The sequence below is a fragment of the Saccopteryx bilineata genome, chromosome 9 (genome assembly GCF_036850765.1).
Source record: "Saccopteryx bilineata isolate mSacBil1 chromosome 9, mSacBil1_pri_phased_curated, whole genome shotgun sequence".
Lineage (NCBI taxonomy): Eukaryota > Metazoa > Chordata > Mammalia > Chiroptera > Emballonuridae > Saccopteryx > Saccopteryx bilineata.
The window spans coordinates 23,398,717-23,412,001 of record NC_089498.1 but is presented as its reverse complement, the minus strand read 5'-3'; the positions used below and the strand labels follow the sequence as shown (position 1 = coordinate 23,412,001).

Here is a 13,285-nt window from a genome sequence, read left to right as displayed (position 1 = left end):
TCTTGTTGATTTACAGAAGCTCTTTATTGTTTGAATTCTATGTATGTTTATATTATAAAAGATCAAACTGTACTATAAGAGTTATTACAAGAAACATTAGTTCCTGATCCACCCTGGCATTCCAACAATCCAGAAGCTGCCATTTCTCAATTCTTGTAGTTGGGCTGGTCTTTAGTACCATGTCCTTGGGCCGAGAGGAGACGATAAGGTGGTGGGCACATCCCAGAGAGCTGGGATTACTCTGGGGTGCCGACACGGACTCTACAAACATTAACTTTCCCCAAACCTCTTGATCAGTTTCTCTGGGGAAGAGCACTTACCCTTGTGACTTGGAATAAAAGCCAGCTGCCTGTGTCTTTCGTGTGGGTATCGGGTGGAACAGCTGCCTGGTGCACACGGAATCCCTCTGTTTTAACTCTGCTCACATTTGTTGTTTCTGAGCCCAGGCTTCTGGGGCTGAATGACTCTCACAAGTTTGCAGCCTCACTGGCAAGTGTTCTAGGTGGCAGGTTTTCGTGCCTTTTTGTCAACCTACCCGGTGGTCGGCAAACTCATTAGTCAACAGAGCCACATATCAACAGTACAATGATTGAAATTTCTTTTGAGAGCCAAATTTTTTAAACTTCAATTATATAGGTAGGTACATTCCTTATTGAGGTAGCACCTGCATGTGGTATTTTGTGGAAGAGCTACACTCAAGGGGCCAAAGTGCATGTGGCTCACGAGCCACGGTTTGCCGACCACTGACCTACTCCATCCTCATTCTAGCTTTCAGAATTCATTTAAATCTCTCAGTATTTGGTTACACCATCCTCTTCCCACTTTATTTTATTGCTCTGAGCTTCTTTTCCTTTGAACATTTCTACTTTTACCTTACTAAGATTTCAAAAGTGGATCTAATCCACCACCCCGGCTGAGAAAGCTGCTCACGCCTGAATTTCCATTTTCTCACCCACCTATTTTCCTCGGCTCTGTGAGTTCACTCTTCTTTTCTCTTTGAACACTTGGATCTCATCCTTGGGCTCTTTTTAAAGACAGGTCTTATCATCTGTAATTTCTTTGAGCCTGTGGAGAACTACATGTTGATACCTCTGGTCTTCTTCCTTGCCTCAGTCTCCTTGTAGTAGATTTTCATCTGCCTTCTGCTTATGATCATTTCCTCCTTTTATTTCTCTGTTCAAAGATCTTAGCTGGCTTTTTTCCCCTACCTCATGCTTGTGCATGAGACTCACTAAAGAACTAGTGAGGAGGTGGAGGGGAGGGCAGCCGTGCACTTTATAGCCACAAGTCAGGTACTATCTGCAATGCCCTCTCACCAAGTGGCTCTGACCCCCTCTGCCCTAAAGAACAATCTCTCTGAGAGTAGCTCACAGCAAATCTCCTAAGTCATGGGCTTCCTCTTTTGAGATCTCGCGATGTTTGCCTGCCCTTCCCTCCTCCTTTACACCACCGTCTATTGGCTGATGGTGTGTAGGTCTGGCTTCTCTTCAATCCTCCTTCCTACAGCTCTGCCATGGCACTAGCCCCGTGGCTCAGCTGTTCCCACTGGTTTCCTCATGCCCAGCAAAGGGTCACAGGGGTACTCTCATAGAGATATGCAGAGAACACTGCATCCTGCCCTAAACTGATAAGCTCAGGCCCCCTCCCTCAGCCTGACTCAGATTTCTGTGTCTGAACATAGGCTGGCTGCTTCCACATTGGGCTTTGGCTGTTTCTTCATTTCCTTGAGTATAGAGTTTTGGAAGGATTTGAGGGAGGGGAAGAAAAAGATTTTTACTATCCTTAGTGTGAAGTGACTGTTTTTCTTCTTCTTTTTTTTTTTCCTTCTGTATTTTTCTGAAGCCGGAAACCGGGAGAGACAGTCAGACAGACTCCCGCATGCGCCCGACGGGGATCCACCCAGCACGCCCACCAGGGGGCGATGCTCTGCCCCTCCAGGGCGTCGCTCTGTTGCGACCAGAGCCACTCTAGCGCCTGGGGCAGAGGCTGCGGAGCCATCCCCAGTGCCCTGGTCATCTTTGCTCCAGTGGAGCCTCGGCTGTGGGAGGGGAAGAGAGAGACAGAGAGGAAGGAGAGGGGGAGGGACGGAGAAGCAGATGGGTGCTTCTCCTGTGTGCCCTGGCCGGGAATCGAACCCGGGACTTCTGCACGCCAGGCCGACGCTCTACCACTGAGCCAACTGGCCAGGGCCTTTCTTCTTTTTTTAATTAGTGAGAGACAGAAAGAAGGACAGATAGGGACAGACAGACAGGAAGGGAGAGAGATGAGAGCCATCAATTTTTTGTTGAGTCACCTTAGTTGTTCATTGAATGCTTTCTCATATATGCCTTGACTGGGGGGACTATGGATGAGCCAGTGACCCCTTGCTTAAGCCCGTGACCTTGGGCTCAAGCCAGTGACCTTAGGGCTCAAGCCAGAAACCATGGGGTCATGTCTATGATCCCACACTCAAGCCAGTGACCCCGCTCTCAAGCTGGTGAGCCCGCGCTCAAGCTGGCAACATCAGGGTTTTGAACCTGGGTCCTCTGCGAACCAGTCCGACACTCTATCCACTGTGCTACCACCTGGTCAGGCTGAAGTGACTGTTTTCTAAAGATTAGTTTCATTGTAATGAAAGGGTCATCATAATGAGTCAGAAGTTCTTACACTATTCACATGTTTTTCTACTGACTGTTATTGGGATTTATCTAGGACTTATTTAAAATTCTCTTCTTTCCTCATTGTTTCCTGGATTCTTGGTACTTCTCTGGACTGGAATTAGCTGGTGGACTGACATTACTCTCTCCCTTTCTCACACACATTGGCCCCGGGGAACTTGTTAGGACAGGGCCCTGTCAGTTACCGTGGGAGCCGAGGGTAGTGGGGATCTGTCAGTGCCACAGATGAAGAAGGGCCGGTTCGTAGAGAGCAGCACACTCAGGGGCAGGGTGGAGATGTTCTTCATGACCAACGGCTGGTATTCAGATTTCAAGACAGTGCCTGGTTTCTGCCCAAAAAAAAAAAAAGGAACAAGAGGAAACAACCCAAATTAGGGTAAACAGTAAACATAGTAAGGCTCTAGCAACAGAAGTCTCATGTATGAGAGTGTGCACACACATTTTTTTTTCTCTTGTAGAAATTTAGGTAAATCATTTGGAATATATGATGGATTACTAAGAAGTCAAACTACATAATTCAGAAAACAGATTAGATGTCTTACTCTCCTGTTGCCTGGTTTAAAAAAAACCCCAAAACTATATAAGCCATGCCTTTGGATAGAACTATTACTGTAGAAGTTTCCACAATGCCATGAAACAAACTCTAATAAATTAGTGATAGCTTGTGGAAGAACCCATGTATCATTATCATGAATAAAACTTTTCTTCCTTTTGCGACATTTTTTCCATGTTCAAAATATTCAATTTGCCAATATACTTATCTTGTTAAATTGACAATGCTCATAACTATTTCCTCTATATTTTCCCCCGGTAACACTGGGGCAGTTTATTTAGAAGCCTCTTTTTACTCTGTTGAGCATCAAACATAATTTTTCAGCTGGAGAAGGCATTGAAAACAGATCCTGAGCCACATGTCTCTGGTCAGAGTGGATTTTTCTCATTCTGATGTTGGGTTCCACATTACTTCTTGCATGTCCTGGAGAGGGGGTCCTTTAATATCAGCTGAAGGTGACCTGAAGCCTCACCCTGTGGCCTCCAAAGAGAACCTCCTTCCAATCGTTCCTCGGCTCTTCTAACACCTCTAGTCTGTTTGTCTCAGTCCTCTCGGTTTTGATTTGCTTTTTCTCCTTGTTCTGGTGTGTTACAGCCTCCCGACTCCACATTTCCATCTGACTCTGTCTCTACTTTTTCATCCAGCACAGTCTTCCTTCCACTATGGTCGCTCTGGGCGAGCTTGTATGACCAGCATCCATTGTGCCTTAGTTTGCTGCTATAACAAACATAGACTGAATGATTTAAAACAGACATTTATATTATCACAGTTCTGGAATCTGGGAAGTCCAAAATGAAGGTGCCAGCAGATCTGGTGTCTGGTGAAGGCCTGCTTTCTGGCTTGTAGATGGCTATCTTCTCACCGTGTCCTTACATGGCTGAGAGAGAGATTATCTCTCTTATCTCTTCTTCAAAGGGCACTAATTCCATTAATGAAAGCCCCACCTTCATGACCTAATCACCTCTCAAAGGCTCTACCTCCAACACCATCACTTTGGGGATTAGGGCTTCGAAATATGAATTTGGGGAGACAGAGCCATTCACTGTAGACAGTTGGCTTGTCTCCTGCTTTGGTTTTGTTCCAGTAGCCCCCATGAAGGGGTTTGGTTTGGCACTTCCCATGAGATGCCAACCATTGTTTCCCTCCCTTTAAAATGGTAAAACAGGTACTGGGCTTACCTTGTATTTGCAGATTGCATACCAGAGTTTGGGGGAGGGATAAAGCAGCCCTTGGGGGCTATCAAAGGCCACATGGAGATATGTCTACCCAGTGACCTTCCCCCAGCAGTGATCTGCTGTGTCACTGCATGTAGCTTTGAAGTAAAGAAGCCAAACGTGATTGGTTTTGGCAAGAGGCCATTTAGAGGTTAGTGATGAGAAGGAGTCGATGCACACAGAATCTGTTCTATTTTAAAATGACCCCTTTCTCTCTGGGTTGTTTGTCTCCCAAATATCAGCAGACATGATTTGCTGCTGAACTTCATGAAGCAAACTGGCTGCTGGTTTCAATTGACCTTTTCAGTTCCACAAAGATGTGGTTTCATTTCTGTGGCTTATGAATGGTACAATAGTTATACAGTAGATCAAATCCGAGGAAATGGTCATAGAAAAATTGTTCCTGTAGGCTGCGTTGGTGTCATTATAGTCTAAAGTACTAAGTCAGATACACTGCCTTGAGCTGAGAATAAGGAGACATCATAGATAATTGGGTGTTATATAAGTAAATCTGAATGCTGAGAGCTAGCAGGTCTCTTGCACAGACTGAGTAACAAAGATGAAATTCTTCATTGTCCTTGATATGGATTAAATGCGAGCAGGAAATGAACAATGGAAAATAATAGTAGTTGGATAGATTTCAAACTTGTGATATTTGGGGAGAAAAAAAGAAGAGTAAAGTCAAGCAGGGAGCTGTGATTCAATTCACTTTTTAATTCAATAAGTCACTGTCACATTAAAAATACTTGCTATTTTATTCTAGCGATAAAGTAAAAAAAAAATAGATACTTAAATAAGAATATGCTTTTCTAAAAAAACCAAACAAACAACAAACCCAAGGCTGACTGGATGTGAAGAGAAGAAAAGGAACATGACCCATACATTTTTATGAATAGTTATGGGCTTAGAAAAATCTAAGAAGAAACAAGTTACATATTTAACATATACAATAATGTGTTACAAAGAATAGCTATTCAATAAATATTCACTGAATCTTTTCTGAATAGCTACATTTAGAGAAAATATGATGCCACCAAATTCAGTGCAGCTGCTACCAATAAATATCTTTCCTCACCACTTGTAAAAGAATTTAAAAGAGAGCAATGAAAGCTTAATAACAGTAGCAGGGACTCTTGTAGTATTTTCTTTTTATAGGTCTCATGGAGCTTGTCACAGTTAGTGTAGCATCCTGTGAAACGCTCAGTCTACTTCCTCCTTGTCTGCTTTCCCCAGGAGTCACGGAAGCCTGAGATGAGTGTCTTTGCTGCCTCAGACACTCTAAGTGCTCACAAATTATTTGTTGATTTGATCTTGCATATCTCACCTCCCCTACTTGCCTACATGCTCCCCTGTTTACCTCCTAGCAGAGCTCCATACCCATGGTGGATGCTCAATATTTTCTGTTTAATACAAACAAAATATGATGGAACCCAGCACCAGAATAAATGGTCTTGACTCTTCTCCGGCAAGCCTCCAGGTAATGAAAGGTACCCTGGTTGACTCCCTCTGACTGATTAGTGCCACACCCAAGCCTTTTATACGACAGCATAGATCACACTGTGGGACAACGGCTTACTTAACGCTTGGTTTTCCCAGCTGGCCATGCGGTTCATCAGGGAGGGACTGCTGGGTACCACTAGCACCTGACACAGTACTTGACCTGTGGTAGGCCTTAATAAATACCCCACACAGCCTGTGTGCATGTTTCAGTGGATGAATCTGACTCTGCCACTCCCCTCCTTGAAGCCCAGTGGCCACCCAGAGCACGCCTCCCAGTCAAGCTACACTCATTGGCCCTTGTCCACTTTTCTAGATGGGCCTCATGTCACTCTTGGCACATGCTCTGTCTAAGGCGGCCTCTCGGGTCTTTCTGCTCACCAAGCTCTCTCCTAACTCGGGCCTTTCGTGTGCGCGGCTCCTCCTGCCTCTAATCTCTCCCCTTCTCTTGTCACCAGACTGACTTCATATTCTCTTCAAATCTCACCTCGAGACACTTGCTCAAGGAAGCCATCTAACACCACAGGTACAAAGCCACTCTCCTGATATGTGCCGCCATAGCAACTTCTACCTCTTCTTCATAGCACTGTTTAGAACTGTAATTTAAACGACTAAGTTTTAATAATTTGTTTACAGTTGTGACCTCACCCAGTCTCTTAGCTGTGACTGGTTTACCAGAGTGTCAGCACCAACACACTCTCTAGCTCAGAAGAGACATTTGTCCATACCTGTTTTGAATGTTAAATAATTCTACCATCGAAGTCTGCTGAGGAGGAAGAGGTCCAGTTCTGCTGTGACACCTCTCTCACCCCTCTCTGTCCTGCCCCTGCCCTGAGCAGCAGTCATTCCATCTCTGCCCTGTCCCCTACCTCCCCATTTATTGCTTGCCATTAATGGCCACATGGATATTTATAGCCATATAATTTAAGAATGTGAATCAAACAGTTTAAGTTGATCATTCGCAGTGTTGGGTGATCTACATAATAGCTTAACTTGTGTCTCGGTTTCTGTCTGAGCATTCTGGGAATGGTAACAGAGCCTGCAGCACAGATGGTTGTGAGCAACAAGGAGGCAAAGGTACGTAATGAACAGGGCTCAGGGCCCAGCACAAACCAATCAGTAGGTGGTAGCTATTCTTACTGATTATTATGATTATCAATAATTCTAGTCCATCCCTTTCTATACTGTGATGTTTATTTTATCAAGTTCAAGTAAAATGATTGACTATAGCACATTTTCAGTGCGTTGGAATAGCCCCTCACTCGGGCCTTCTACATCAGGAATGATGGAAGTAGCATTTTTGCAGCAACTTATATTTCAAAGGAATGTAGGTTTAGATTCAGAAATTTTAGTTGAAGGCATATAGGCCTCTGAAGCTTGAACAACATTGGCTGGGTGTGGGTACATCAGGCTTCCCATTCATCTAGCTTCCCAAATGACAATGTGAACACGCTGCCCCCAGTCGAAGCCCCTAACCCACTGCGCGCAGCCCACTGACCTTCTCCAGGCTGTACAGGAGCTGCTTGGTGGATAGCTGGATAAGTGGCGCTATGAACTCACACATGATGTCTACGGTCATCACCAAGTTCTTCCCCTTCTGTGTCCCGATAATGGCGTGGCACACCAGCTTTTCTCTGACAACCTGCAGGTGAGAGACACCAGCATGCCGAGAACATCCACAGCTCAGAAAACTTAATTCTCAACAGTAAGCAAACCGATTCTCAACAACCTGCCTGGAGAAACCAGGGAAGAGCACATTTTTCTGAATAGTGCATTTCAGGTGCCACCCTCTGTCTCACGGTTGATGTCTGATTGGTTAAATATATCCTATCAATAGATGGATCCTGCATCCATTTCTGACTACTCTTGAGGACACATTCAATTTACATTCAGCTCAACAAATATATGAAAGGTGTATTAGGACTGTTAGAGACTAGACATAACAGATAGTGATGAACAAGGTGGATAAGATCCTATGGACTTATATACATAGTTAAGTGGTAGTTCTATTTCTCATCAATAGCTAGTCAGAAACTGTGGCTGGAAAAATTTTGCCTTTCATTCTTGAATATTTAAAATTCATACTATACAAATAAATATGTCTTTGCCGGCTCCCCAATTCCTGAGTTCCAGATTTGTATAAAGTAGAAAGGAACTAGAGAGAATTTACAATAGAAATGGTTTATATTGAAGAGTTCTCAGGTTTCAGATTTTAATGAATTCAAGTCTCTTTTCAATTATGTAGCATAATTTGGAAGAACATTCAGGGAAGCTTTTAGGAAAGCTTAAACTGAATTTCAAACCCCAGCAGCTCAGACTTTAATGCCTTTGAAAATATGGTCAGCTCCCAATCATGATGTTGCAAATGGGCTCCCGCAACAGGCTGTCAGTGTCTTAAAATGAGGGCTGTATTCCAATTATCTTTGCACCCTAGTGCCTGCTCATATGGTACATGCTCAGTAGAAGATGGCTGAATGACAGAGAGAAAGACTACCTTACACACAGTGTACCCATAGGCTGGCTTTGTCATCTTGTCTGCTGGAAGACAAATTGCTTATTGTTCCCTATTTCTCAAGAACAAAGTTCAGCATCGCTCCTAATTTGGTGATACCGGAAGGAGCTCAAGAAAGCACTGGTTCTCATTCACAGAGTCTGCTTTTGTGAGGTCGAAGAGGCTCACAAGTGATTACAAAGGATTCTTTTAGGTTTCTGATGGTCCCTAGCCTCCGTGAGGGAACAGGAATAAACAGAGACATGGTTTGCATACATGTTTAGGCAGAACGGTGATGATGTAAATAAATAATAGCAGAACTTCAGAGTTGCTAAGGTAAATGCAACTCTTTTATGGATACACAAAAAGATGATGATTATAAATGTGATAGCGTTATGTCAGGATGAGAGGAAAGGAGCTGGGGGTATCCCAATACCTGGATAGGAAATGCAGCCTCGAGTGTCTACAAAAACATCCTTTTGGGATAAATATGAACACTGCTAAGTGTTTAGTGCAGGCTTAGCTTTGGCCAAATGCTGGATGTCCCTCTCCCAGAGACTTGCTGGCTGGTCACTGCTGACCCTGGGGATGAGAACCTGCCTTAATTAGTATTTTAAGGTTGAGTTCATGGTATCTGTAGAAACAAACATAAAGCTGAGCAGAGCTGAACTGTAAAAGCAATGGGTGCTGCCATGGTAACTCAGGGCTGCATGCAATCCTTAGAAACCACATCCTTTCTTTAGATAAATGTCAAGGAACTCGCCTAAGAAATAGAACAAAGATTTATTTAGGAGCAAAACAGGTTCTAACCAAGCTGTCCTCTTACCCTGGGAGTATCAGAGTAGCCTTCAAGTACCATATCAATCGTCTGGTCCGGATACAACTCCATCCTGATGGGATGGAGCTGAAACACGGGGCTCTGGCCATCCCCGGGCGCCTGGGAGTCCGGGCCTGAGGGACGGCTCTTCACAAGGCTCTTCTTAGCCATGCCCTTCTTGCTCAGCTTGTTCTGGGGACAGAAACTTTCGTTCATCCAGAACAACTGTTGGACCCGACGTCCCTTGTTGGTCAACTTGAAGCGGTAGTGGCAGGGGTCCAGGCTGGAAAAGAGATGGCAGACATCGAGAGGACTCAGCTTTGGGATGTTCTGTTCCACACTATACCCTGGCATTTACTCCTCTGGAAGAATATTAACAGTGAGCAATAAAATAGACTTTTTTTTTTTATTTTTTAATGTTGGAAGGCTACATCATGGTGCTACTTAGGAGCTACCACAGTAATGGGACAAAGTAGCCTCTGTCAGGGACCTGGGTTTGGTCCCTGGGCCTTCCTCAGCAGGGAAGGGGCCGTGGGCAAGTGATGCCACATGTCCCCAGTCTCTCCCAGCCGCTCGAGCACGTCACAGAATAGACAGACACAGTTCACGTGAAAACCACTCTAGCTGACGAGAAATGGCTCTGAAGAGGTAAAGGGAAAGCAAAATGCCTACTGGAGGAGAAGGTGTGTTTCAAATTGTGTTGAGTATTTCTACTGGCTGAGTGAACTCTCCTGTGATGGGGTCAATTTAAAGGGAACTTCAGAGAGAAATGACACATGTCCTCTAAGACAGTGGTCCCCAACCTTTTTTGGGCCACAGACCAGTTTAATGTCAGAAAATACTTTCACGGACCGGCCTGTAGGGTGGGATGGATAAATATATCATGTGACCGAGACAAGCATCAAGAGCGAGTCTTAGGCCTGACCTGTGGTGGCGCAGTGGATAAAGCGTAGACCTGGAAATGCTGAGGTAGCTAGTTCGAAACCCTGGGCTTGCCTGGTCAAGGCACATATGGGAGTTGATGCTTCCAGCTCCTCCCCCCTTGTCTCTCTCTCCTCTCTCTCTTTCCGTCTCTCTCTCTCTCTCCTCTCTAAAATGAATAAATAAAATAAAAATTAAAAAAAAAAAGAGCGAGTCTTAGACAGATGTAACAGAGGGAATCTGGTCATTTTTTATTTATTTTTTATTTTTTATTTTTTTTCTTTTCCGAAGCTGGAAACGGAGAGGCAGTCAGAAGACAGACTCCTGCATGCGCCTGACCAGGATCCACCAGGCACGCCCACCAGGGGGTGATGCTCTGGCCATCTGGGGGGTCGCTCTGTTGCATCCAAAGCCATCCTAGCACCTGAGGCAGAGGCTATGGAGCCATCTTCAGCACCCGGGCCATCTTTGCTCCAATGGAACCTCGGCTGCAGGAGGGGAAGAGAGAGACAGAGAGGAAGGAGAGGGGGAGGGGTGGAGAAGCAGATGGGCACTTCTCCTGTGTGTCCTGGCCAGGAATCGAACCCGGGACTCCTGTACGCCAGGCTGACGCTCTACCACTGAGCCAACTGGCTAGGGCCACTGGTCATTTTTTAAAAATAAAACACCATTCAGACTTAAATATAAATAAAACATAAATAATGTAAGTTATTTATTCTTCCTCTGTGGACCAGTACCAAATGGCCCACGGATCAGTACCGATCAGTGTCCCAGGGGTTGGGGACTACTGCTCTAAGAGAAATTACCCTTACCAAAGGTCAAGGGAACTATAATGGAACAGAATATTGGCCAGACTGGTTATTTTTCTCAGACTAACTCATTCCAAAGATGCTATTTCCCTTCCTCATTCATCTATTACACAAATGTTCATTAAGGACCTCTTGACTGTTTAGCTCTCTGTTCAACACTGGATTTCTAAAGCCTTGGAGGTGGATGGAGGTGGTTCAAATGTATTTTTCTTTGGGAGTCTTTTTTTTTTTAAACTGATTTATAAACTTAAAAACATTTTTTTCAGGGAGAAAACTCATCTCAAGATTTAATTAAATTAAAAAAAATTTATTAGGCTTTGAAATTTTATCCCATCTGTTCCTCCTTAAGAAATCATGTCTAATGAGTAATTTGAAGTAGCAGATAAATAATCAGGAGTATCTGCCAGTTGTCAGGTAGAGTCATTTCACTCTAGATATGTGTCCCAGGGCGTGCTCAGTGGAGTCTTTAGTCAGTAGTTTGACTTCATCACCCAGAGGAGGCTTTGGGGAAAAAAAATACACAATACACACTGTTTATAAAGTAGGCAAAGTCTCTGCAACTTATTCAGAGTATATCTTTCCTTCCTTCCTCCCTCCCTCCTTCCTTTCTCTCTCTCTCTCTTTCTTCCCTCCCTTCCTTCCTTCTTCCTCTTTTCTTTCTCTCTCTCTTTCCTTCCTTCCTCCCTCCCTCCCTTCCTTCCACCCTCCCTCCCTCCTTCCTTTCCTCCTTCCTTTCTCTCTCTCTCTTTCTTCCCTCCCTTCCTTCCTTCTTCTTCTTTTCTTTCTCTCTCTTTCCTTCCTTCCTTCCTTCCTTCCTTCCTTCCTTCCTTCCTTCCTTCCTTCCTCCCTCCCTCCCTCCCTCCCTCCCTCCCTCCCTCCTCCCTTCCTTCCTTCCTTCCTTCCTTCCTTCCTTCCTTCCTTCCTTCCTTCCTTTCTTATTAAATGAGAGGCAGGCAGGCAGACAGATAGACTCCTGCATGTGCCCTGACTGAGATCCACCTGGCAAGCCCACTAGGGAGGCGATGCTTTACTCATTTGGTGCCATTGCTCTGTTGCTCAGCAATGGAGCTATTGTAGCACCTGAGATGAGGCCATGGTGCCATCCTCAGTGCCCAGGGCCAACTTGTTTGAATGAGCCATGGCTGCAGGAGGGGGAGAGAGTGAGAGAGAGGGAAATGGGGGGGGGGAGAAGCAGATGGGCACTTCTCCTGTGTGCCCTGACTAGGAATTGAACCCAGGACTTCCACATGCCAGGCCAATGCTCTACCGCTGAGCCAAGTGGCCAGGGCCCATAGTATATCTTTCAATAATCCCAGCAACCCAGGGATAATAATTATGTATTTACTCTTATTGTATAAATGAAGAAACAGAAGTCCTGAAAATTGAAAGGAGTTGCCCCAAAACATGCAATCAAAAGAGATGGCGTATGGGTATTCTTAAAGACCTATATGTCCCCAAATTGGCAAACTTTCCTGTAAAGGGCTGAATAATAAATATTTGGGGTTTTGGGGGTCACATGGTCACTGTCAGGACTACTCAACTGTCCACGGTAGTGTGAAAGCAGCCACAGAAAATATATGTACACGAATAGGCATGGCTGTATTCTAATAAAGCTTTATTTACAGAAACAGTGGCTGCAATTCGCCCACCTCTGCTTTTAACGATTCTTTTGAAGATAGCTAGCATCGTGATTTTATGTCAAAAAGAATGATAGGGTTTAATGCAGAGGGGAAATTGGCAGCTAAAAAGCTACACTTTGCTTCTATGTTCAGAGAAAACAGTAGGCTAAACCTTCCAATTCCAGGCGAGTGACAGAATATCCTTTTGGGCTATTTGATGCTATTTGTAGATTACAGAGAACATGTAATCAAGTTTGGTTCAAGAATATTGTCTCTATAATTATGTTTGAGTATACTTAAATTTGGAAGTAGAAGCATGAAATGTGTTGACAAAATGCTCTAGCTTTTGGTCAATAGAGCAGAGAGCAGTATTTTTAAATCTAGTTGACTCTGAAAACATAATTCCTAGTGGTTTATGGCAGTGGTCCCCAACCTCTAAGCCGTGGACCGGAATCGGTCCGTGGGCCATTTGGTACTGGTCCGCAGAGAAAGAATAAATAACTTACATTATTTCCGTTTTATTTATATTTAAGTCTGAACGATGTTTTATTTTTTTAAAATGACCAGATTCCTTCTGTTACATTCGTCTAAGACTCACTCTTGACGCTTGTCTCGGTCACGTGATACATTTATCTGTCCCACCCTAAAGGCCAGTCCATGACAATTTTTTCTGACATTAAACCGGTCTGTGGCCCAAAAAAGGTTGG

General features: G+C 44.3%; 1 protein-coding gene across 2 annotated transcripts in view; it reads right to left on the bottom strand.

The window, feature by feature from the left end:
- HYDIN (HYDIN axonemal central pair apparatus protein) overlaps positions 1–13,285 on the bottom strand; it is a 365,754-nt gene that overhangs the window by 149,136 nt on the left and 203,333 nt on the right. For both annotated transcript variants that reach the window (XM_066243172.1, XM_066243173.1), the window contains exons 20-22: positions 9,239–9,512; positions 7,420–7,563; positions 2,843–2,986 (exon numbers count right to left, since the gene is read on the bottom strand). In XM_066243172.1, coding sequence (XP_066099269.1) covers positions 2,843–2,986; positions 7,420–7,563; positions 9,239–9,512 — 562 coding nt within the window. The remainder of the gene's footprint in view (positions 1–2,842; positions 2,987–7,419; positions 7,564–9,238; positions 9,513–13,285) is intronic.